At 41.5% G+C, this 26373-nt stretch overlaps 1 protein-coding gene across 5 annotated transcripts; it reads right to left on the bottom strand.

The window, feature by feature from the left end:
• Positions 1–1483: 1483 nt before the first annotated feature.
• TPD52L2 (TPD52 like 2) lies at positions 1484–26373 on the bottom strand. Of its 5 annotated transcripts, none has more exons than XM_075011310.1 (8): positions 26233–26373; positions 24571–24716; positions 22907–23055; positions 20546–20605; positions 19132–19191; positions 14680–14781; positions 3620–3668; positions 1484–3303 (listed from the first exon to the last, which is right to left on the bottom strand). In XM_075011310.1, exons 1-8 carry the CDS (start codon positions 26249–26251, stop codon positions 3211–3213), a joined length of 678 nt encoding a protein of 225 aa, XP_074867411.1. In that variant the 5' UTR covers positions 26252–26373; the 3' UTR covers positions 1484–3210. The 5 variants fall into 5 exon arrangements, with proteins under 5 accessions (XP_074867411.1, XP_074867412.1, XP_074867414.1 ...); XM_075011311.1 differs by having other exon boundaries at positions 24571–24689; positions 26233–26363; XM_075011313.1 differs by lacking the exon at positions 19132–19191.

The following is a 26373-nucleotide window of genomic DNA, read 5'->3' as shown; positions in this document are numbered from 1 at the left end:
ACTCTTTTGAAGCTATGCCTGACACATTTTAACTGTATTTACATACGCAGCTGTGCATGCTCCATAATGTAAAATAATTCAACCTCTGAGATGGCAAAGCAGCAGTGTTTTACAAGTACAATATCTGATACTTTCATGAGATAACATTAGTATTTTTTTTAAAATAGAGAACAAATTCACTTTCATCTAATTTGGCATCCCTTATAGCCTGGGGCTGTGGGCAACTGCCTAGTTTGCTCATATGGTCAGGACAGCCCTACACACAGGGAATGAAAAGATGCTCAAATATAAATGACAGCAGGACACAAAGGCAGTGCTTTATTTAAGAGGAGCCAGTACCCCACCGCTCCCTGCCTCCTTGTCCCAGCCAATCTCACAGCTGGGGCTGCCACCACATGAGTACTCAGCACCAGCAAGTACCAGCATGCAAAAGCACTGCCCAAAGGTATGAGAATGCTCTAATCTTTCTGACGAGCTGGTCAGGGGCTCACTCCCCTGAGAGTTGCTTTTTTGGCTTATGGCCTTTGAACCGCGTGCCAGCTTGTTAGCTCTCTGCCAGGCACATGAAGAATTCTTCCAAGGACATCAACTTGTCGAGATATTTACCTAGTTTTATAATCAGCTCCATAAAAAGCACTAGCAAAGTCAATACAAATTAAAATTTCACACAATGACTTGTTTTCACTACTGTATCTACTTTATGCTCATGTAAATATACAGTAAAATGAAGAGGCAATTTTTCAGTAACTGTGCTAGGACACTTCTGCTTCTATATCTGATTTATGAACAAGTAATTTTCAAGTGAGGTGAAACATGGGAGTATGGAAGAAATCAGAGCTGGAAGAGATACAGTAGTTGGAAAAGGTACACTGGCATTGATATTTTTACATAGGTTATTTTTAATACAGCACTAGCTTCCTTCAAGCTCTTGTACCTTTTCCCTTCCCAAAACAAGGTCAAGACTTCCCAAAGGAGTTATGCTAGAAGGACTTTTCCTGCTTTGGTGCCTACTTTGCTGTTGTAGAAAGTATGTTCTGCTCTGTGCCTCAGATAATACCATGAACTGAGCTCGTCTCAGCTCACTCGTTACATAATGAAATTGTCAGCTCATGCTAGCAGGTGCTTTTGGTGCCAGTTTCCTCACTTGACAGGGGCTTGCTACTCCAATGTTTAACTGCATCCAAGTTCCCCTATTTCCTCCTCCTATTAGTTTTGCATTAAAAGCTCCTGGAAGCATACTGGGTATGCCAACTGATGTTTGCTAGATGCTGCTATATGGAAGTATAAAACTAGAGATACCAGTTTATCAGCTGAAGTACAGTACATACAGAGGTTTCAGTGGTAAGGATAACATACATTGCACAGAAGTCACCAACTTAGGTCTCCCTCCCAAAGTTACTCTGCTAAGTTGGGTACCGCCCTTCCCACCTAGTCATTTAGATCTGTTATTGAAGTATAAATACCAGACCAAAACTTCATTCCATGTGTTTCCCAAAGGCAAACTTTATTGACAAATTTTCCCAATGTTCACCTGTAGAGAGAAACAGTTCAATATCTAAGTGCCAGCAGTCCCCCATTCAACAGACACCGTTTTCCCCACACTAAGGGCCATTTCAGCCACAAACAATAAAACTTGGTAAATGACACTCTACACGCCACTTATTTCCTATCACATTTGCCTTCTAATTTGTCATAGTATACATCCCCCCGCCCAACACCTGCAAAAGCGGGGGAACAAGGGTGGATATTGAGGTTTATGATCAGCCAATTGAAATGTCAAAACTTGCTTCTCAAGAGAAGGGCCAAAAAACGTTACTCCAAAGGGACTCAAACCACAGAAACTACTTCGATATGTATGGAAGCAAACCTAAAGACCTGAGTAAGTCCCACTTAGCCTCTAAGGCACAGAATTGCTCACTCTATGTTTTTATGGGCAGGCACCTTTGCCTAGAATAAGATCAGGCCACCATAGGAGTAACCTTTCATTCTATGGCTCCTGAGCGATAGGTCTGGACAACAGAATAGCGTAACACCCAGAAACGTGAGGAGTAAGTTAGTCTCCAGGATTCTTTGCAAGTACGGTAAACAAAGACTGAGGGTGGAGATATTAGTTAAGAGAACGTACAATCAGATTTAGAACCCTCCAAACTGAACTGCTGCACAAGGGCTGGGTAGAAACAAGGATTCTCCAGTTTAGTGCCCACCCTGGTAGAGAGAGAGTTTTCTCCTTTTCTAATCTGGCCACACTGCTAGCTGCCTTCAGAATTTCTTCTTTAAAGGACAAAGGTACACCCCCCAAGAAAAGAGAAGCAAGTTTTATACACAGCCAACAGAGTGCACCATTGAAATGAATGCAAGAACTGGCACACAGGCATGCTGCTACTATTGTATGTTGCAAAACTCCAGTGCTCCAATCCCAAATGTGTAACCCTCACATTTCCCTCTATAGAAAAAGATTATAAACAAGTAAAGCATACGGTGATGTAAGGCTTGCGATTCAGCTTCAGAGTCCCAAGTATTATTTCCCTATGATGCTAAAGCTCTCATGTAGCTTTTATTTTTGAAGTTCATTGCATTTAAAAATAAAGATTTTTAGTTCTGTTAAAGCTAAAGCATTAGTGTAACAACTAGGCAGCTGCTATAATTTCCTTTTTGGGAGCGCAGAAAAAAAATGACTGTTTACCCCATTCCCATCTTAAGGAGGGAAGATTTTCAACACCTCTCTGGCTCTGCATGTAGTGAGACTGAGCAACAATGGAGAGTGGGAAGAGATGACCAACTACTTCTCTTCATAAATAAGCTAAGAACAGATAGCAAGTTGGTAATTCCCAGGCTTCTTCCATAACTGCTTTTCCCACCTTGGCTACAGACACAGTCTTGTCTTCTCGAACAACTTACCACTGAGTGAGCACTGCACGCTTTTGGCACGAGAAACGCTATTCCTGGACAATGCAGAGTAAACTCCATTTTACCTGTTCTCCCAAAAGGACAGCACAGTGATACATTTCTTCTACAAACTTTAGTGTAAAATATTTGTGTACAAAACATTTTTATTTTACTTGACTCCAGCAGCAATGTCTATGTGTGGATGTATGGAGACTTCTCTTTAGAATGAGAGCTGCCCCCTTCCTTTGCTTGCATGTTACTGTTGTGAAGAATGAGGAGGCTCCTGCAGTCGTGCACATCCGTGCAAACACACACACCAGCAAGTTAGAAAGGAGCGTTGTCCTGGGGGGGCTTGTCGCCAGAGCCTGATGGGGACTGGAGGTCAGTGTTGTTCTCCCTGCTTCCCACCACTCTGGACTGCAAAAGGAAGGTAAATGGTTAAGGACGACAAGGGAATGACACTGGTCTTGTGTCCTTAGTGCAAACAGTTACTACCTCTACAAGGGTGTAATGACATTGCAAAGTTATTGTCTCTCTCCTCTCCCCCTGCCCCGCCATCTATTGCCAATTAGTCTTACAGACTGCACACTCCAGAACAGGGGCTCTGTAGTACTACTTACACCTAAAGTTCTCTGTAAGCATCCCTGACAGTTAAGCTAGTTCCACAGACTCCCTGACATGGGAATTTGCTTAACATGCACGTAAGTGGGCGTTTAGCAACAGGGGGAGTTACCTTTATGGTCCCAACTCGGTCTTCAAATGACTTGAAGGTTGCAGAGTTCCTTGAAGAGAAAAAAAAGGCAATGTAAAATCAAAAAGGTAAGCTACTGGAACAACCAGGTTTCAGTATGAACAGGCTGAGACTACCAAGCCTGTGAAAGTTCCTTCACCATCAAATGTAGGAGAACCATCACTCACATCACACCCATACCAGCTATCACTCAGGTCACCTTGCCATCTTGCTGCAAGTTGGGATTCAGTATCTCTGACTAGCCCACTTCATTACACATGCTATACATCATGGTCTAGAAGGCAGATATTTATACCACATTGCATTTTCCCATTGTTTGAAGCAAGCTTAAAACCTAAAAGTTAGACTGAATTCAGTTATGAGTCAGTGGGTTACAGATTAAGTAGAAGCGGAGAGGCTTCTCCTGAGTGCAAGACATGAAAGGGATATTAAGAGCAATAGCCCAATGAGAACAGACTACAGGACAAAAATAATCACTTATGTCAGGGCATGTGATCTGTGTCCTATGGTCAAGAACCGAACATTAAAGGTGAGCAATTAATTTTAATCCCCTGTTAGGCTGTTAGCCTTCTGCTTGGAAAATGATCATGTACATTTCAGGAGGAGTAGTCTGTATGGAAGACTTATGATTCAATCATGTGGAATTTCCCCCTTGATGGACTGGAGTGGGCAAGCTCTCCTAGCAAGGACATTCACGTGAGAACAGAATTCAGTTTCCATTCCCAGATGTACCTGGACACAAGACTCACTTGGAACATTTTCATACATGCTGCAAACTTGCTGGAGTTTGCTAGAAATGCAAAAGGTGTGAGTATAAGCAAAGCAAAAACTCATCTAAAACCCTGAACAAGTGGCATTGCTCTGTGCTTGTTGCCCAACTCTACTCCATCACACGGTGCATTTGGCCCCAAGTGAGTGCCTGGGCGGTTAAAGATTACACTAGATTCTGCTACATTCTGAAGCTTACCTACAGTTTTACCTAGAAAATGCATCTTAGCAGCTTCAAGGTTAATATTGACTTAAATGACAGGATGAAGATTTTCAACTTTGTGGCTATTACATAAGTGGGGAAAGGATTTGTATGGTTAATTCCTATGAAGATGACACAAGGGCATATTGCTGTTCAGGGAAATTATACTGTCCCAAATAAAATTAAACTCATGTAGGTCAACTAAGGAAACATTTCTCATGTTAATACCAGAACTTTAAATTAAACATTTTAATGCAAAGAGAAGCCAAACATGTTAATCAGTTTGTTATTTCTTCAGTGGTTAATAATCTTAGTTGTAGCCAGGGCTGTCCCAAGGTGGGTATGGGCCCTTGGACAGCCTCCCCAGGCCTGGCCCCCACTCCATCTCACCTCCACTCTGTCCTCATTTCACCCTCTCTCCACCCCTTCTCTCAGGCAATGCTGGGAACCAGCAGAGCAAACTTGTACCAGATCAGTCCACTTCTCAAGGATGGTGCACACTGGAGCAGGCACAACCTCTGCTGCAGGCACTAGGCCTCCCACTAATGCTCTGAACTACAGATGGTCCCACACTTATGCACACACCTGAAGAGTGGGGCCCATCGTAGGAATGGGACAGCTCTGAGGGTAGTGAAGTTCTGGACAAGGTTACCTGCGTAGGTTGTGAAATCTTTCATTGTAAGTGTTTAGCAGGTTAACAAACACTTGTCAGCAATACCTGGTCCTGTTTTAGCAGAAAGGGATGGACTAGGTGACCTCCTGATGTCTCTTCCAGCCCTACAGGTCCATGATTTTACCATACAAGGAAGACACTGTTCTATGTACTACTACATCACCACTCATAACAGAATTCTACATTCCACATGGCCTGCACATTTGTGCCCCCTGCACAGAATGATGAAAAATATATATGTCAGTGGACACACGCTTCTACCCAGCAGTGCATCTGTTCCAGAGTGCCTGCCTGGGGACAGCCTCAGCAACAAGGGTAGAGGGGCTGGGTGTGTGCATCTGCATGGCTGATCACCTTGGAGGACGGGGGGCTGGCATACAGAAACACCAGCAATTTAAAGAGAAAGAGACCAACTGCTTGCTACAGCAGCTCGCTGGCATCCAAGGATAGGACTTTTTATTATGCATGCAGCAGCCTGTTTCCCGGAGGCAAAAATGTAGCAGCCTGCCTGCAAATTATCATTCCTATTGTTAGTTTATTGTTCTCATTCTTTGTCCCCCCCCAGGGTGTTGCAAAGGAGCCCTTATTATAAATGACAGTAAGGGAATCCTCAACGAGGAAGATCTATGGGCATTCTTACTTTTCTCCAGTGCCAAAGAGGCAAAATGGGTTTAGATTAAAGCTCAAATGTGGAGGGTTTTTTTTTTTTTGTTTTGTTGTTTTTTTTTTTTAAACAAACAGGCAAGTAAAACAGAGGCAAGTAAAACATTTACCAAGCAGTCAATAAAATGTCAGGACAATCAGAACCAAGCACTTCCCAAAGCACCCAGCCAGGTCCAGAACAACGATTAGCTAAACTGCAGGACTTTCACATGTGAAAATCTGAGCCACTTAAATTTTTTTTTGTACTGTTTGGTGTTCTATAATGTAATTTAAATGAAAATTCAGGACTAACACTGAACGCAGGGTATTAGCTACTAAGTGTTTCCAACTTAACTACGCAGCATTTCCTAAACACACAAAAGTTATTTCTGTATAATACTGTAAACAAGCCACCAAAAATAACTAAAATTGGTGGGTTTACATTGCATTATTTTGACAAAATATGAACAATTTTGAATTTTTTTGACACAAAATGCCTGTAGGAGTAAACAGTCGGGTATTTTGGCATGATGGACCATTAGCTTGTACCCCAGGGATACAGTGTGAGGTCATCTGGACTACAGATTGAACCTCTCTAATCCATCACTCCCTCGTCCAGCAACATCCATAGTCTGTCATGATTTTAGTTAGCCAGACAATCACTTATCATGGGTGTGGCCAAGTTTCCCACAGTCCCATAAAGTCTGCCTACAGCCACCAGTCCAGAGTCAGGGTTCTGTGCTGTCATTTAGCTGTAATTTACCCCTAAATATCTTCTAAGAGCCCAGTATGCAGCTGAAAAGTTGGTAATGCTGGCAGACAACACTGACCTCCCATGGTTTGGCAAAGTCTCTTGTTTGGCATCGGTCAGGTCCTCAGGGTGCCAGATTAGAGAGATTTAACCTGTACGAGTCACAACAGCATTGCAATTCTAACAAAAGACCTTTGAGAGCCAACTGCAATTTGAGTTTTAGCAGGGTTACAACACTTCACTCGAGTCCTCATTAGAAGACAGTTTAAAAAAGCTACTCCAACTTGCAAATCTATGCAACAGGCTTCAAAGCCCTGAATCAGTGTGCCTACAGCAGCAATTACCCAACAATGCACATCCAAGGTCAACTAAAGGAAATACACCCACTTCAGAAAATGGAAGCTGAATGTAAAGTCCCTAGAAATGTGTTGGAAGTAAGTCTCCCACCCATCCCACTTTTACAGAAACATTTTCTACATTACCTCATAGCCGGCATACTTATTGAATGGCGAATGGAATAACCGCTACTTGGAAGCATTAAAAATGGAGAAGGAAGAGTTAGACAATTCAAAACAGACATTGTCAGCATGCGTGGTTAGGTCTTGCACAATTCCCAAACACTTACAACGTTAAAGCTGCCGCAAAGAGCTTAGGAAACAGAAGTATGTCACAAAGTCTGCTTCTTTCCTCAGCCTTTGACACACTGCAGCGCAAACTGGTATAATCATAGGATAGCTAGCCTGAGTATCTCCAACAGAAGAATGCCGGTTAAGCACAGGGTGAATGGCGTTTAGATGCTTTGTGCTTCAATTGCTGACACATTTGCGTGTCAGTACAAAGAGCCACACCTCCCACAGAAAGCAGCTTCATTTAGGAAAAGCTCTTTAAACACCATACTATGCCCAAGCATATCAAAACAAAGCATCTGTCCCAAGACCAAGGACTAGATTATATTTATTTCAGAGAGAAGTAGTATTGCACAGGCACTACAAAAAGCATGAAGGGTCCCCGACTGGCTTCCTTGTACCAAGCCCTGTGTTACCAGGGTTTAGTTTAAGAGGCAGTATATTCCCAGAATTTAGGAGTAATGGGGAGATATATAAGAAGCATGCAGTGAGCTTGAATATGGAACCACACTGGGCTGTCACCTACTAAAAAGCTGTTGTCAATTGCCCACAGCCCCATCCACAATATAAATATGATCACGCCAGGGGACTTAAGTACATCCTTCCACTCAACCCTCACAACCAACTGCAATCATATTGTAAAGCCAACCCAGGGGCATCTGTTGCAACACAGTCCCATAACTAATCTGTATTAGCTCTGTGGTGCTCCCTGGAAAGATTAGCAAAAAAAAAAAAAAAAAAAAAAAAAAGTAAGACTCTTAACACCCCTGGAAAACGTCTTACCTAAAGGAATGTGTGAAGGGATGAGCCCTGGAAGAAGCCAGCAGCAGCAGGAGAAAAAGGTGAAATGTTAGTTAAGCCCCCAATGTCCAACTGACTGCTCTGCTTTGTTGCCTTTAAGTCAAGCGCCTTGCACACAGCAAGGCCATCTACATACAATGAGATGTGCCTCAAGAGGAACTAAAAAAGCTGTCCAAGATATAACTCTGGCCCTATAATTTTGTCTTGTGTGACCTGAGGTATGAGTTTTACAAAGATCAATAACGGCAGTACCTACAGTAACAAATTTATACACCATATTCCAGCACCCCTGAATTTAATCCCTCCTGCTGAGCTGTTGTCATATTCTCAAGCCATGTCTTCATTAAGGCCTGGTCTACACTACCATAATCTAAGTTATGCAACTTCAACTATGACTAACATAGCTGAATTTGACATACTTAGACCTATTTACCATGGTGTCTTCATTGCAGTTAGTCAACGCTCTCCTGTCAAAGCCATCTCTATGCTTCCCATTCTGGTGGAGTACTGGAGACAACAGTACAGTGCTTTGTGGTCAATTTATTGTATCTATACTAGGGATGCTAAGAGCACCCTGAACAGGTGAGACTTACCAGTTATGGTTAATTACTTGGGATTTCACACCCCTAATCTACACTAGACATGATTAAAAAAACAACCTCCACTGAATCAAATACTAACAATCAATCCACAGGTAACTTAGACTTACCCTTAGAAAAAGGGTTTTTAACCCATGTGTTGTTCACAGTAGAATTTACCAAGGGTTGGCAAACCTTACAAACCCCACTTCCTTCCCCTACAGAGGCCACTCCCTAAGCTTTAATTTATTTCACATTTTGCTAGACTGGCTGTTGAGAACACTCCTTACAGGAAACACATGACAGCCAGGCCACTGTCTTCTTCCTGAGTCTGCAGACATGGCTGGTGGGCACACAACAGCAAGAACTGTTCATCCCCATGATAATTTATGCCACCATCCCAAACTGCCTTCTACTCATTCTTGGGTGGCAAGACCGACATACCAAGAATAAACTACCCCATCCATTCCCATGACAGCTTCTACTATTGCTACGTGTTGTCCTTAAAGAGTCTGAGGCAGGATGAGAACATGGAGATGGTGTAAAATGAATTTACTGGGGCTACTCAGAGTTCCTTCCATTTTCATTTGAATACGTAGCTGCCAGAACATCATCTTTACAGCACTTGGGTGCAGAAGAAAGCAAGTAGTTTCACCACATACTTCAGATAAAAAGCTTGTCATGGAGAACAAGGGACTCACATTATGCCAAAAGCCCAAGAAGTTAGTCATGCTGTGTGGTTTCACCCCAAACACATATTCAAGCCAAATCTTCAATAAATAGAGCCAGAGCCAAAACATTGTTTATTTGTATACAGAAGCTCTCACCTTCAGACAACTCCTTCCTGTAAAGAGCTTATTAACTTGGACAACATCCACAACACATGCACCACTCAGCTCTGTACGTACTACCACAAGCATGGATCAACCTGTTTAGCACCAGAAACAGCTTCTAAAGAGGCACTTGTGCTTTTAGTTGCTCTTTTCCTTCTGTGATAAAACGCCTCCAGATTATGTAAATTCGGGAGCTCTCCTGCTGCCAACCATCGTCAGCTCAAGATAACATTTAATAATCAATTTGCTTGCAGTAGTAGCTACAGTAGGACAGAGTCTTTCAAACACTGAAATGAAGTGTATATGAGAAAATATATATTCTGAAAGCTATCCTCTCGAATGAGAGAGAAGGCATTCCATTAAGATTTAGTTTATTGGAACCACACACTACAGGAAAACGCTTTAAGTTAAGAATGGCATGCCTGTATGTTAGACCTGCCTCAACACAGAATGGTTAAAACTTTTGTAGCTTTAACAGCAACACTGCAGTCAACTTGCAGAACATCCACTCCCATTAATTAAGGTAGCTATCACATGGACTAGTCTCAGATTAGGGACCTTGAGAAGGTGTAGCTAAAATAACTGACAGCCTCAGTGCTTTTATAGCTGACTTCAAGTACCACAGGTTAACTACTAAACAGGGTGAATTATAAAGCTATTAGATATGAGCCAAGTCAGCAAGGCATGGCAACTAATTGACATATTGGAGATGTATCCAAAGTTGTTTTCATCCTATAATGTTCAGTCATAATCTGAACAGGTTTTATAGAGGAATTGTGACCAAGCATTCTGCACTTTTAAGCTGTCATTGCCCCTTTCTAGCATTTAGCATCAGCCTTCGTTAGCTGCTGAACAACAGCCTGCAGCGTCCCCTTCAATTACTTCAACACCTCCAGCCCATGCGAAAATAAACGCCTGGATACTTTCTTTATAAAAATGTAGCCTGAAGGGACAATCACAGAGTAATGCAATTACCATTAAAGGCTTGCACTGAGATTCATTGAAAACAAGTAGCAACTCACTCAGAGGAAAACTGCTCACTGCAAGAAACCAACCTCACTCACTGTAATCACTGATCACATCACCAATATCAACAATTTAGAGTTCTATTTGGAGGGAATGTTGCAACTGAATCTGTATTGAAAGTCACAGGACTGTATTTTTTTCTTTGAAGATGGTAGAGAATTACAGACAGAGCAATACAGGTTTACACACAGAACAGAGGAAGTGTTATTCAATCTTCACAGGAAAGAAGCAAAGGTTTCTTTCAGCAGTTTTCCACTATAGGGCCGTAAATCCCACTGAGTTATTTGATAATGCTTTGACTGGTGTCATGTCTGAAAGAGAAGCTGCCCACAGACTCACTCCTTGTCTTCCAAGAGGGAAGTGTTAGCTGCATTAATGTAGGGTGCTTTTACAATACTAAGGTTGCACATTTAAACAGGAAATTCAGGAGTTTCTTCTGTGCAAGTTACAGTTATGGTGTATGGTTTTCTTTTAGTTGTTTCTTGCTGAATTCATACTGCACAATCTATGCATTTTGATATTGAGACACAGGCACTGCTGTAGGAAATTTAAGGTTACACAATTAATTGAAGAACAAACAAGTTCACATTTCTGGACAACATATGTGCATGTGGCTTAGTCATGGCGAGTTAGTGGCAACACAAAAGCTCCCACTTAGACAGTGAAATGAATGGGCTTAGAGGGGAGAGAAGTCACAGAGCTTTGCCACAGCAGCCACATTTGGTTACAGATTTTTGAAAAACTAGTTAGACCCCACATTTATTATGCCCCTACAATGCTGGCAAATGGAAGCACATTGTGCCCATTTCAGTCTGACACCGCTTTAAAATAAATGGTAAAAAGAAAAGAAAAATGGCGGGCAGTTACTGGGAAAGATGAGTCACACAAGTTTGGAAACTGGACTGATTTGCCGCCAAGTTCACACAAGCTGGATGCTACTGAAGATGAGCACCAACAGCTGCTATTTCAAGAATGCCACGTGCAACTCAGCGAGTAAATCTGGAATATCCAATACTATGTGATCAGTAATTACATCCAATGCTTACCACCTTGGTACTCCCAGCCACAGAGAAAAAGGAGAACTGCTGGGAAGAATGAGAGCTGTGATAAAGAAACTGCTGAATCTGAACTTTCTCTAAAGCCATGTTTAAAGAGTCTATTTTTTCAGAGAAGAAATGTTTTACAAAAATTAGAAGTTCCTGTATGCAGAGTCCAGGGTAAGAGTTGATGTCCTGCAAACAACTCTGGAGAAAAGTTAAATACTGTATTTTATGGGATAACTTTTTTAGCACATGAACTTCAAACCCAACAAGAAGTCCTGTGGCACCTGATACACTAACCGAAATTTTGGAGCATAAGTTTTCGTGGGCAAAGATCCACGTGCATTTGAAGAAGCAGGTCTTTGCCCACGAAAGCTTATGCTCCAAAACTTCTGTTAGTCGAAAAAGGTGCCACAGGACTTCCTGTTATATTTGAAGATACAGACTAACATGGCTACCCCTCTGATCATTTCAAACAGAGCTTCTCTCCCACTGACGTTTGGCTGACATAAGATGCTTGTGGCACAGAATGGAGTAAGCAGGTTTCTGATGTCTTAACACGTTGGGGTAGACATCTTGATGATCACAATGCTTTTGTACTAAACCTGTTTGCGAAGTATAGCGTTATGAAAAAAACCATGTAAGCTAACTCCTTTAAGACTAATGCTCATGTAACAGAGAGTTTATGAGCACTGACTGAAGCATTCTGTAACTTTTCCCATTTCCTCCACAGAGGAGATTACTCTACCATTACAAGTTTTACATGAAGTTTCTTGACTAAGTAGGATTTGCATTTAGCAACCAAGCTTGCAAAGCAAGGCAATTAAAACTCAAGCACAGGCAATAACGATATTTAGGGATGAACCAAAACTGCAACTGTTCATCTGAAGACATTTGTAGTAGTTCCATTTGAACCCTCAACTCAAATCTGCCCTTATAGTTTGGTTTTCTGGTTAGGCAGCACGCTGATGGGTGCAATATGAGCACTTACATCAGAGCAAGCACCACTCCCAAAGTCAAAGGGAAAACGTCTCAAAGTGTAGTGAAAATCTGGAGAGATTTTATTAAACCCATTAGAGTCCTTGTTCTAGCCTGACCTTGTATCTGACATGAAGGCTAAATTTTATCCACATTTTTAGCATGTTTTAACTAGGAGCTTCCTTTTTCAAAGGTAGGAGGCCAAAAAGCACCGAGTTAGTAGAGGAGAACTAGAAACTGACTAGTTTAGCCATCCAAGATAAATTGCTAGGAAAAAAACCAACAGGAAGTGAACCATCACATTTTTATAAATCAATTGATGAAATTCACAAAGCAATTACATTACTTTCTTGGTATCCCTTTGAGATAGATGTTTAACCGTTTGCTGCTTCCAGCCCTTTCAACTAGGCCAGATCAACACTAGATGGCGCTTACTGAAATCCTGAATTGATCCTACATGAACATGTGGGAATTGCCTAGCTTTCTTACAAGATTACAGTAAACTCTTTCATATCCAGCATTCTATTATCCAAAACTTTCAAATAACCAGCATTTTAGCCATAAATAAATTTTAGTTATGTTTTCCATAAGTACAGTATAGTCAAAATAAATACAAATAAATACAGTATAAGTTTCCAGTGTACAATACTAGTGCTGCTGGTAAATAAAGTACTCTGCATACATTTTTCTTTGTTTCTTAATATCAAATCTTGTTTTTCTTTACTGTTATGCATTGATAGGTATACCTCTCTATTATCCACAATATTTGAATATTTGGAAAAGTCCCAGTCCTGCGGATGCCAGATATGAAAGAGTTTACTGTATTTCTTTTGTTATAACAACTTCAAGACACTTGAGTTATTTATAAGGTTAAACATTCCCCATACTTAAGTGAAAAACAGCTGAAGTGTAGCTGCTTGTGTGTTCCAACACCTAGTAGTATCACTGGCTTATCCACCCCATCCGCTGCACAGTGAATCATTAGCAGTTTCCTGGTACAGGAGCTAAATACAAGTGTCTAAAACCTATGTCATGATTTAATATTACATTTTATATCTAAAGGTGTGAGAATTTGGGGTAAGCTACATTGATTCTAGCTTTTTAAGCAATTGCTTCTGTTTCCTTTCACCCAATTAGCTGGTTCATAAATGAATATTACAGAGATCTCTATAAATCACTGAACATGAAAAAAAAAAAAAGGTCTAGCCCAGGGGTTCTCAACCAGGGGTCGTGGCCTTTGAGGGGGTGACAAGGTTACTATGTAGGGAGTCACAAGCTGTCCATCTCCACCCCCAAACCCAACTTCATCACCAGGATTTATAATAGTGTTCAATATTTTTTTGAAAGTGTATAAATTATAAGGAAGGGGTCGCACTCATGAGTTCGCTGTCTGAAAGGCATCAGCACCACAAGAGTTTGAGAGCTGGTCTAGTCCATATTAGTAACAAACATCTGGACTGATTAACTTCCCTTATTAAATCTCTATCCCCTCCAACACTCACTCCCCATTATGCTCGGTAGTTGTACCCATCAGCAAGGAATGTTAACCTTCCATACATCAGAGAACTCACCAATAACTATCTTTGTTGCATATATTACAAGGCCAATTGTCTTGTACTTGGAGGTCTCTACATCTCTTATGGAGCCAAAGCACTAGTCTCCATTTTCTCACATTTTATGTGGCATTAAAACAGAGTTCCAGTTTCCTGTAGAAGGACACAACAGGCTCCCCTCAAGTCTTTTCAAATTCCAGTACTTCAAACACGACGCACGTCCTGCAGTGAAACAACATGGTACTTCTGCCCAATATGGGGGAAGACTACAGTATTTTATTAGTTTGTGGAGCAAGAGAATCAAGCACTTATGTTCTGGGAATTCTTGAAAATTAGCAACAAGTGTGACCAGTAAAGACAGACCTCTCAGAACACTGTTGGAAGAAAGAATTCCTGAAAGTGGAACTGTAACCAGAAATCAATTAGAAAAATATGACAAATATATTGGATCACATGGAATAGCTGTGTCAGATATATTTTTGCCATCAGCTGCAGCGTGCTGAATTGAAAATGGAAAAAACTAATTATGAATTCCAGATACTAGAGTGAAAGGGGAAAAAAGACATCTTACCTCATGTCACCAAGTTTCCGGCTGATAACAGAGCCCACATTGGAAAGGGCTGCTGAAGTCTTTTGTCCTGCCTGGGAGAGGGTTTCCTGAGTCTTCTTATAACTAAGCAAGAAGAATTTGAACTGAAGGTTAGTAAGGGAAAATATCACAAGCAGCCAGGAGAAATACTCATCAGCATTTTGAAAAAGATGCCCAGGCAAAGAGAGAGGAGAACTAAGTTAGCGAGTTGCATGGACATGCCTGAAAGCTACTCTTCTGGTCTCCTACATACCTCTGTCTTTGAATCTCAGCAAGAAAATGCAAGTAGATTTAACTTTATTTATTCACATTGTCTGTTTTTAAAATAATCTTGATATTTTAGATCTCTGATTAAATATATCATAGAATAATTCACTGAATGGTTAAAAAAATGCTCCCAACTGGAAATTTTGAAGTGTTTATAGCCCTTTTTTTTGCTAATTACGAAAAAAATTGTCCCCCTTTATTTATCAGTACAATTACTTAATACTAAACTTTCAGCCCTGAGGGAAGAGAAAGCATTTTTCTTGCAGCATTCAGTACTGAAGAAGCAGCTAGCAATACCAACATATTACAAAAGATGTGCAGTAACTGCAAAAGGAGCATCACCTTTGCAACTACAGCTTAGAGCCAATAGCTAGAAAAGTTTCCCATCAGTTACCTTTCACCACAGGCAAAAAAAAAGTAAAATTCATTTTGGACAGTTTTACAGGTGTTTGATTTTACACATATTTGAGAAGTTTGTAAGAGTTGGAAAGCAGAGGTACTTAAGCCAGTCTATTTCCTTCATGACATGCTCTGTAATCGAGGAAGAACTTCAAGCTACCTCTCAAAATACATGCTAAGACAATTGCACACCACTGAATCTATTCTTGGGTTGGTAATTAACATCTAGACATAGAGCAACTTCAACTTGTGAGGAAAAGAACTACTACATACCCCCAACAAGGATGCACAAAGAGTTAAATTAAATCTGGCTATTCTGGCTGAGTATTTAAGCCTGGAGTCACAAGCCAGAGAAAAATTGTTGTATTATAAAAGATCAAAGTCAGGCATTTGTCAGATCAGTAAGAATGGGAGCAATTTCTAAATGAAAGGGTCCTTCTGTAAGCATGCTGATATTCCACCGCCCACAAAATCAATTACTTAAAGATGGAGACAACTACTTGAGAGAGCAATGCTTTTAACAGCCAAGGTCAAACAAAGACAAGAGGCTGGTCTCTCAAAGAGCCAGGACCCAACCTACACAGGTCTTCAAACTAAAAATTTAAATCTTAACTGGAAGTGGCCAAAAATCAAGAATTACTGAAGAACCGGCATAATATGTCCCATGCAACTGACTGTCAGATAACTAGTTATAGCCAGTGAAGAATGCAAGTGCACTTAAAAGGGGAGAACACGATGGACTATTGCTATATGCAAGTCAAAAGAACGAGCTACAGGTTGAAGCTCTCTAATCCAAAACTCCCATCTGGCAAACTCTATAATTTGGCATGATTTTAGATACCTGGATAACTATTTATCCTGGGTGCGGTCAAGTTTCCTGTGGTCCCATAAAGTTTATTTCCAGCCACCCGTCCTGGCTCTCAGTGTTCTGTGCTGTAATTTACCCCTAAATGTCTTCTGAGAACCCAGTAAGCAATGGAAGTGTTGGTAATGCACTAGAAAATATTGACCTCCTGTTTTCCGGCTATGTTCTCATCTGCAGTGGTCAGACGCCGAGGGTGCCGGATGAAAGAGGTTCAACTTATACTGTAGTGAGGTATAGATCTTGACAAATTATTTCCTATATGATGCTAAAGAGAGGTGGTTTTGCATGCGTCAGATAGGTATTTAGGAGTATCAAGGATTTAACAGCACACCTTTTGGATAAATCCCTTCAACATGGCAAAAGCACTATACCTAGACCCATAAACAACCTCTCCTCCTCTACTTGCCATTAACACCTCCCTCTTGTTTGCTCTCATCTTGCCACCAGTGTAAAACATGAAGAAAGTAAAGATCACAGAACATCAGTTCTCTCATCTGCCTAAATAAATTCCTCAATCTCCTCCAGCCACCTCATGTACACTTTAGTCAAGTACACCGACTTCTACCCTTTTTCCACACTGCATGCTTTGATTAGATGGCATATCAAAATCTGCATCAATGATGGCAGCCTCTCAACAGCACACAAAGGATCTCTTCAAAAGCACTGTAAGTGTCATAGGTTAGGCCCTTTCCTTCAGTTCAGTCAGGAAGCATGCAAGTTGTTATGCTGCTAGACAGCTCATGCAGTCCCACAGCAGACAAGTCCAAAGAAACCTGCCAGGAAAAAAAACTCTGTACTCCTTGAAACTGACTATGATCATTTATTAAATCCTAGATTGTAGCATTCCCTCACTCATTTCCCAGAATACTGTAGGAATATCACTTTTCATCCCTCCACACTTTATTTTAAAGTTGTTTCTAGCTTACTAGAGGGAGACAAGGCAGATAAGACAGTATTTTTAACTGGACTAACTTCTGTTAAGGGCCAGGGGAAGGATGAGAAAAAAACCTCTTGTCAATATCACCAAGTGTAATTACTCCTACAATAAATATTACTTCACCCACCTTATCTCTCTAGTATATGCGACTAACATGACAACAAACTTGCCTAGCTTGCCAGCATTCCAACTGTCCAACAACATTCTTTCTAATGCCAATCCAAGCAGGAAGACTATTTTAGGTATAAAAACCACAGCTTTTGAAAAAGCTATCTAGGCAGGCTTCCAACTGCAGTTTTCTGGAAATTGATTACCAATGACTGGAAGGAAACAGATCTGACGGGAAGTTTCTTATTCTATAAAATTACACCCATGGAGTGAACCCTCTTTAGTGCTACCAGAGAACCTTATTCACTGGTTTTAGTACATCACGAAGGAACAGAGCAGCCAGGATTGACTCTCATTTTGTAGTGCAAGTTGAGAGTCTGCGTGTGAAGTAGAACCCCACACTCGTCAGTTTTAATGTGTTACACATACTCAATCCACATTGTATTACACAATGAAATTTTCCATTTGTTTTCCTGACAGGAAGCCACCTTAATGCTGCCACACACTAGCACTCAATGTAAATTCAAAGTTACCAGAAAAGAAACTGAACTCCATGCCAAAACATACAAAGGGGAGTTCAGCTACAAGCAATCCATGATTTACACCTGTCCTTATCTAAGCAAAACTGGAAAATTAAGGAGCTCCTACTAGCCTCTTAATCACTCCGCTATACTCCATTACAAATGGAGATGGCATTAAAATGTAATAAGCAGTTAAAGGGCTAGGGATAATTTTTATGACATACGGGTAGCATTTACTCCAGGTAAGACTTTATTTTGGCAGCTAAGCAAAAAGAAAAAAAGTTTAATTTAGAGTTATGCTATTCCAAAAAAGGAAACATGTTACATAAGAAATCCCACAGTCAGTTTTGGCCATATCATCACAGGCAACAAGGCTGTTATGAAAGCTAAGCAAAAGTTCTCTTTAGAAGACAGTGGTTACTACAATTTCCAAGGAGTGAGATGTTGAAGTAGATTGTTACAGCATGATGGAGCTCACAGGACAGACCTAGATTTTACTGCAGCACTGCTAACACCCAGAAAGTGACATGGAAAGGAGGACCCTCCATCCAAAACAGGAACTGCTTTGTATCACCTCTTCAGTAACTTTTCTATCTGAAACTGACCGCATACAATAGATGTAGGGTTTATAAACTTTTACCGTAATTTTCTGAGAATGGTACACTGACTGCCCTGGAAACTGAAGCCCTCCTGATTCTAAGACTGGACACCAAATAGGAAAAAGTGCAGGATGCATCACAGCAATTAACTACTACCCTTCCCCATATGTTGGTATCAGATAGCTTAGTCTGGCTATTCAATTCAAATCTCATGGGTGAGACTGACAAGCCCAGTGCAAACTCTGAATACGGTCGGAGTGATACATTCTCCTGCCTACTAAGAACTGGGATTAATCAACTCATTTCTCCTACATTTGTGGACAGATATTGAAGAGGTCACTACTGACTACAGCTGGATTCACATAAGTGACTTGAATATGAAACAGCAACAAAGGGTCCTGTGGCACCTTATGGACTAAACACAAAAGTTTTGAGCATGAGCTTTCGTGAGTCTGCGCCCACGAAAGCGGATGCTCAAAACTTTTCTGTTGGTCTATAAGGCGCCATAGGACCCCTCGTTGCTGTTACAGATCCAAACTAACACGGCTACCCCTCCAATACTTGAATATGAAAGGCCACCTCACAAAATACGTATTTACTGGGTAAACCTAAGAGTTTTCTAGTTAGTACTTTATGAAACTACTGAAAGCAGAAAATTGTTAGCTTGGGGCAGAGAGCATTAGTGGCAATGGGCTTTTTTTGAAAGAGCTTGTTAACACTAAAGGTTAAAACACTCACGCTTCTGATTGAGTTAATTTGTCATTCCAGTCCTCCAGTGTGCTGCTGGCCGAAAGATATCTACAAATACAATTGAGATTAGAAAAGGTACCAATGCTTTCAAGGCAGATGCTCTCCTTCCTGGACCTTCCACATCATTAATACCTCTAGATGTTTAAAGAAACAGGCTCTAGTCCCACGTGATAGCAGGAGGAGGAAGGAACAGCTATTAAAGTAAAGAATTATCAAACAAGTTTGTTTAGATGTGGGAAAACACCCAAGCCCAAATTTCCTCCTTATTCATATAACGGTGGATGGGCAAAAAGACTGAAAATTTAAGCTAGGAGTACAGAAAATATCAGGCCAGTTCAAATGAAGTTGCAAGGTCTGCCACTTTGTCTCCACTCTCTTTTCCCCTCTCCCTATACAGCTACACTGCAGCATGGCCATAGCACCAAGCATAGGAACCAAGAATGAGAGTTCTATTGCCAGTTCTCGTATTACCACGGCCTCACCTTGAGCAAGTCCTGTCCTTTTCATTTCCTTTGCCTCACCTTTAACAGGAAATTATGTAACTCCAAAAATCTTACAAGGTCTCAGATCCAGACAGACATCTCTCTCTTCAAATCTGTACAAGTTCTACTACATGGCATAGCCTACTTTATTTTTACAATTAAGATAAATGCGTCATACTAATGAATGAAAATATTCTAAAGACAGATGACCTGGTAACAAAAAAGGCACTGTAATAACAACTGCCCATTAATTTAATTTCTATTGAACATCTCACCAAGAACCACAGTATCCTAACCTATATTAGCATCCAAACTGTAAACTGTCAAAAATCACACTAACACAGAAGTGCCTACCAATAGTTGACAAATACATGCCCAAGTTTGTTTGGCCCTTAATCCTCTTGGCAATGAACACATCCAATCATCTTGTCTACCTTTGTGGAGAGAAGAATGGAGTTAGTCAGCTGGTCCCCAAAGCATTTGCTGTGATTGTTATGGAGCAAAGGGAAGGATGCACAGATTAGCTTGCAAACAGGAAATGTAAGGTTCCCTCTGATACAGCATGTGACTTCATTCAGTTTGCCTAACAAAGGCTAACTGACAAGCAGAAGTAATTCTTTACACAAAAATGAAGCATGAAATGTTAACGTGGGGCCTGGTAACTGACTGGAATTTTCTTCCAGCTATGGCAACAGATAGCAAGTGAGATGACAGCAGTATATTTTGCTTCCATCACTTCTACAGCCCAGGGATACTTTGGCTGAAAGTCAGATACACTGTGAATAAGCAAGAGTCTTGAACGTGGCTTCACTGCCCGAAGCATAAAGTCAACCGCTTAATGCCTATAGAATGAGGAGCAGTACAAATTGGAGAATAGAGTGAGGATCAAGTAGGTGGTGCTGATGACCAGAGGAACTCACAGGTCAGACTGTGTCACTTTCTCATTCCATTCTCCAAGTTTCTCAGATGTTATCATGTAACTAGAAAAAAAAATCTGGTGATTAATCATTTTCAAGTGGAAACACTTAAATACGGATAAGCCAACACTTCAGAAATTTCAATCACATGTTGAAACATCCAAAGATCAGAGATTGAGGGAAGAAGAAACAGGTAGCAAGAAAGTCCCTCCCACTGCAAGGCATTGTCAGTCAGTTCAGACTCTAATTAGTCAACATGAGAACAATTATATATGGGATAGTATTCCTTTGGTTACAATGCCTCCCTTCCTTCTTGATCAGACTCATTCAACAGTCAATGCTCTTAACTCACCTTGTTTTCATGTGAGTCATACTGCCAGACAAAGGAAACAAATCAGTCTCAACACTAGCAGTACAGTCATGGATACAGAACATGAGGAATAACTCATTAGCCAGCCTAAATCGTGACCTCAGCTCTTTTTATGCCTCACTACATTATGTCCTTGGGTGTAGTCCGCTATAGAAAGGGCCCTACCAAATTCACAGTCATGAAAAACACACAAATGTAAAATCTGTTTTTTTGTTTGCTTTTACCCTACACTAATCTGTCTTGTGAAGACTGTATAGTGTATCTCAGATTGAGGGATGTGCCCCAAAAAGAAGCTATAGAGGGTTGCAAGATTATTTGGTGGGGAGGGTTATTGTATTGCCACCCTTACTTCTGTGCTGCCTTCAGAGTTGGGTGACCAGAGTAGCAGCTGTTGCCTGGATGTCTAGCTCTGAATGTGGCACTCTGCCAAAAACAGCAGAAGAAGAGTAGTAATACCACAGCACAAACAAGCAACCTTGTAGCACCTTGGAAACTAGAATTTATTAGGTCACGAGCTTTCATGGGTAAAACTCACTTCACCAGGTGGATTAGGAGTGGAAATACAGAATCCAGGATTCATATAGCAGAGAGAGAGAGGGGGGAGGAATAAGTTACCCCTCACTAGGAGTGCCAGTTAATGAAACAAATTAAACTGGATTTGCTTCATTAACTGGTCCTACTAGTGACAGGTGACTTCTTCCCACCACAGAAACCCTGGATTCTGTATTTCCATGCCAAATTCATCTGATTAAGTGGGTTTTACCCACAAAATCTCATGATCTAATACTAAGGTGCCACAGGACTGCCTGTTATTTCTGAAGTTACACACTAAAACAGCTACACCTCTGAGACTTAGTACCAACAACATGCTATCCTCATTTCTTCGCTGCTGCTGCTGGCAGCAACGCTGCCTTTAGAGTCGGGCTCCCAATCAGCAACTGCTGGTGGTATGCAGCTGTCCAGCTCTAAAAGCAGTGCCATTGCTAGCAGCAGTGCTGAAGTAAGGTAACAGCACCACAAATCCGCCTTCAATAACCTTGCACCAGCCCCACTCCTTTTTGGGTCAGGACCCCTTCAACTAGAACACCAGGAAATTTCAGATTAAAATAGCTGAAATAATGCAATTTATGATTTTTATGAACCTGTAACAGAGAAATGGAACAAAGTGGACAATGAATTTCATAGGGGCCTAGGTACGTACAGGATTCAAACACTGTTGACCTGAAGCAGGAATTGAGAATATTGTGGTCTTCTGCATATTGGAAATGACTGTACTATTCCCTCTGAACATTGAGGCTCTCTTTACACTACCACTTTTGTTGATGAAAATTTTGTAGGTCAGGGCTATGAAAAAAGGTGCACACCCAATGCATATAAGTTTCACCAGCTGAAGTGCTACTGTGGACAACATTCAGCAGGAGAGGCTCTCCAAGAGGTATAAAAACAAAAAAAATTAGACAGTTCTGTTTATTAAAGGAGCAACTTCTCTAATAGCAGAACTATTAAGGAGCGATTCACCTGAACTCACAAGAGAGACATTCTATTTATAACACAATAAATGAGGCAGTTGTCATATTGGAGATTTGGAGCTCAATTTCAGTTGATTTTCTTCACCTCTGTTTGTCATCAGGTGATCTGTACTGAATATTATATGCACTATGCCATAGGTAATATAGTCAACACACTAATTTTCATTAAAAAGACTGAATAATAGTTAGCATTTCAAAAAGGAAGTACTTACTACAAGACCATTCCAAATGATCGAGCCACTGAACTATGACATGCACTCATTAGAAGATACGTTGGCACTTATGACTGTCTGGGAAGTGATTTGGGTAGAGGTCTAGTACTGTTTGCTTAGGACTTACATTTTCCTGAAACATGCCAATACTGTGGGTTTTTTTACCTTCTCTTCACTAAGAAGGTAGGAGAGGAACATCACTGGGAAGAATGTTATATTTATGTTTGAAATCTATGGCACGGGCAACACCTACGCATTGGAAACTTGGACCTCATGCCAGCTCTTTGACAGGTTCTGCTTCAGCCCATCAAAAGGAGTCAAACCCAGTCTTCTCTTCAGCTCTCCACAGTGCCTCTCTTTGGCAGCCAACACCTGTCGCAGGGTACCAATTTCCTCTTCCACCTACAAGACAGGTTCATAGTTAGCAGAATGCCTAAGAAACTACAGAAATTCAGTTTGATCACAACTTTTAATGAAGTGGTTAAATGTGGAAAAATACATAATAAATTTTCACAGCTCCTGATATAAAGTCCTGCATACAAGAAAAACGATTATTATTTAATTTTTACAATTCTGTCCCTTTGTTTTATTAAGAAAATAACATCCATCCATTCCTATGGCTTATTTTCAGGTTTCAATCCTATCTGGGCATCATAACTGTAAGTGCCAAAAATAGTTGGACGCAGAAGCCAACAAATCTTAGCGAGTCATAAACTCAGTTCACCGGGGTTATTTTGCATCAGTACAACTGTGTTCAAGATAAAAAAAAAAAAATCAGAATAGGTTGATACAGTCAATTCAGAAACTGCAAGAAAACAGAAAAGCAGTCAAGTAGCACTTCAGAGAAAGACTAACAAAATAATTTATTAGGTGATGAGCTTTCATGGGACAGACCCACTTCTTCAGGTCTGTCCCATGAAAGCTCATCACTTTAAAGACTAACAAAATAATCTATTAAGTGCTACTGGACTGCCTTCTTGTTTTGATAGATTACAGACTAACACGGCTATCTCTGTCACTATACAAGAAAACGACTGTCTCTCTTACTTCCTTTTCTTTTGTTTCAGGTGCAAATTACAGAGCTGACATTTCAACAGTTATTTTATATATTTGCCCATTCACATGTGAGTGTAAATATGCCAGCAATATGATAGAAGCTTTTAGATACAAAGCTATTGGCCATAATGGGAAGAAACTGTAAAAGGAATGCCATGTCCTCATTCAAGAGTAGTTTCTCCCCAACCCTTAACCTGTTTTCTCACTCCGAATGGATCTTAAAATTAAATGACTTTTAGTTTAGCCTCGGTTTCTGGAAACACATTTTCCTTTTAACTTTGATGTCAGGATGACTTTGAAAAAGGTGTTAAGTGTCACAGTAAAACCAGAAGAACATAAAATAAAGCATATTTTTGAAGTCTGCAAAGTTAGTAGTTACTTTTATGCTTCAGCAATGGAATGAGAGATTGATTCCAGCACAACTAACAGCACACCATTGCTGAAATCTAAAACTTTCAGGGTTTGTCTACACTTGCCCCCAACATCAAAGGGGGCATGTTAATCAGGGCGATGGGAGATGCCTAATGAAGAGCTGCGTATTCACCACAGCACTTCATTAGTATAATTCTCCCCTGCAGCAACTCTGAAGCACCCGCAGCAACACACATGCCAGCACTTTGACGTCTGACACTTTGAAGTTGCTGTGGGGGAGAATTAGCCTAATGAAGTGCTGTGTATTCACTGCAGCACTTCATTACTAACCTCCCATCAGCCTGATTAACATGCCCCCTTCAAAGTTGGGGGCAAGTACAGACTCGGCCTTAGAGTCCTTTCAGCTTTCTTATAGCAAGGAATTAACATTTGACCCTTTTACTTCTCACATATACAGCCCCAGTCTAAATAGAAATAATGCCATTTTACCTTGGCAAGCTCAGATCTTAACTCTTTTTCCTCAGCTTCAGTCAGCCCCTCAGGTGCAGAGATCCTTGCACTAGCAGTATTATCCACCGGTACGTCTGTCATGGCATCGGACAACAGACCTTTGTTGGGAGAGTTAAGGTTGATATCTGTCACAGATAAGAAGCAGAATGTGGAAAAAATAAGCAGCTAGCAAGCAAGGCATGTTATGCACTCACATGTGCTCCAGAGTACATGCAAATGGAATGCAGAGGAGAAAAAGAGGAGGAGAAACTTCTCATCTTAAAAAAATTAAGCATGTTTCAGAACTATCAGAGGAAAACTTTACTACTCTAAAATATTTTAGCAACCTATTGACCTAAAAAGGTAACTCATTAATCACTGACCACACACAATTGTGGCAGTATATATCCCGAATTAGCTTTAAGTGCATTTGTCATTTACCGAATACATATAAGAAAAGCCAGCAATTCTGTTTCCATTAACAAATGTCATGACCTCAACTACTAGCTTGGGGAATTACATGCCCTACAGAGCAGGCAATACATTGCAGAAACCAGAAAAAAGCCTTCCCAGAAAGGGTGCTCTTAAGAAGCAGGGGTGTGCAAGGTGGGGAGCAGGCCCAGGAAATTTCATCGGGGGGGGGGGGGCAACAGCACAATCAGCTGCTGAATCTCAGGCTCATCCATCTCATTAAAAATGTTGAAATGTGTTACTGTTTTTGTATGTGCATTCACATTTATATCCCAATTAAAGTTTTCACATTCTACATACTTATTTTCTTACATGTGCAAAAAGTTCCCCCACCCATATGAACATAACCAAAATTTCCATCAGTTTGGTTTATATTAGATGGGTTGGGGGGGCTACTAACCGCAGGAATAAAATGTGAGATCTAACACAGAAAGTCACTCACCCCTTATCTAGAGCAGCATATTATCTACAGATTGACAGAATCAAGCCACAAAATCCTACGAACGAACAGCATCTAATGCCCTCGTTCCTATAGCTGCCAATACATTTCTTTACAGCCTTATTTTATTTCCCTAAAAGAAGCTGCTGCTGCTTCTTTTCTGGTAGCAGTGCCCATTTCTCATGCTATTAAAAGAGGCACTGCTCCAGAACCCCCTAAGCCTTCACATGTAGGAGCAGCTGTAGCAGGTAAAACGTTTCTTCTTCCAAGCAGAGTCCACCTCCGATATTTCTGATCCACTGTCTTCCCCTTGGGATTCTGCCCAATGCCAGCCAAGATCACCAGGCCGGTAGGAGACACATCCTCACACAGCCACGCGGGGGGGGGGCTTCCCTGTCTCATCAGTGCCGACCGAGGGAGCTCCTCGCCCGCGGGACCAGGGGCTCATCAGCGCCTCTCGAGCAGCCCGCACAAGCGCTCGCGTTAGGAACGAGCCCCCGCCCCCGCCGGGCGGCAGCGAGCGAGGCAGGCCGGGCCTCAACGCCCTGGCGCGGGCAGAGGGCGGCAACAGGGCACATCCCCCCACCCAGAAACCCAGCCCAGCCTCCGCAACCGCGAGGCGGACACCGCCGCAGCGCAAACGGGGGGGTACCGCAGCCTCAGCCGGGCCCCGCGCGCCCCACCCCCGGGGCGGGCCGAAGCTGGGCCCCCGCCGGCTCCTCCACGGCCCCCGCCCGGCCGCGGCGCGCTACCCTGGCTCGCGCTCTCCATCTCGGGCCCGGACCCGTTGAGCGGCTGCCGAAGGTGAGCTGCGCCGCCGACACCCAACGCGCGACCCTGTCACCCTCACCGCCCGCTTCCGGGGGGGGGCGCGGACGGAATACGTCACCGAC

Source organism: Carettochelys insculpta, chromosome 17 (genome assembly GCF_033958435.1).
Source record: "Carettochelys insculpta isolate YL-2023 chromosome 17, ASM3395843v1, whole genome shotgun sequence".
NCBI classification, from domain to species: domain Eukaryota; kingdom Metazoa; phylum Chordata; order Testudines; family Carettochelyidae; genus Carettochelys; species Carettochelys insculpta.
Note: the sequence above shows the minus strand (reverse complement) of the source record. Positions and strands in the feature narration are given on the sequence as shown.

Excerpts from the sequence above, each read along its gene's own strand:
- TPD52L2 (XM_075011310.1), bottom strand. Across the intron at positions 23,056-24,570 it reads TAAGATCTGAGCTTGCCAAG|GTGGAAGAGGAAATTGGTAC; the intron begins GTAAAATGGCAT and ends CCTGTCTTGTAG. Across the intron at positions 19,192-20,545 it reads AAAGTGACACAGTCTGACCT|ATATCTTTCGGCCAGCAGCA; the intron begins GTGAGTTCCTCT and ends TTGTATTTGTAG.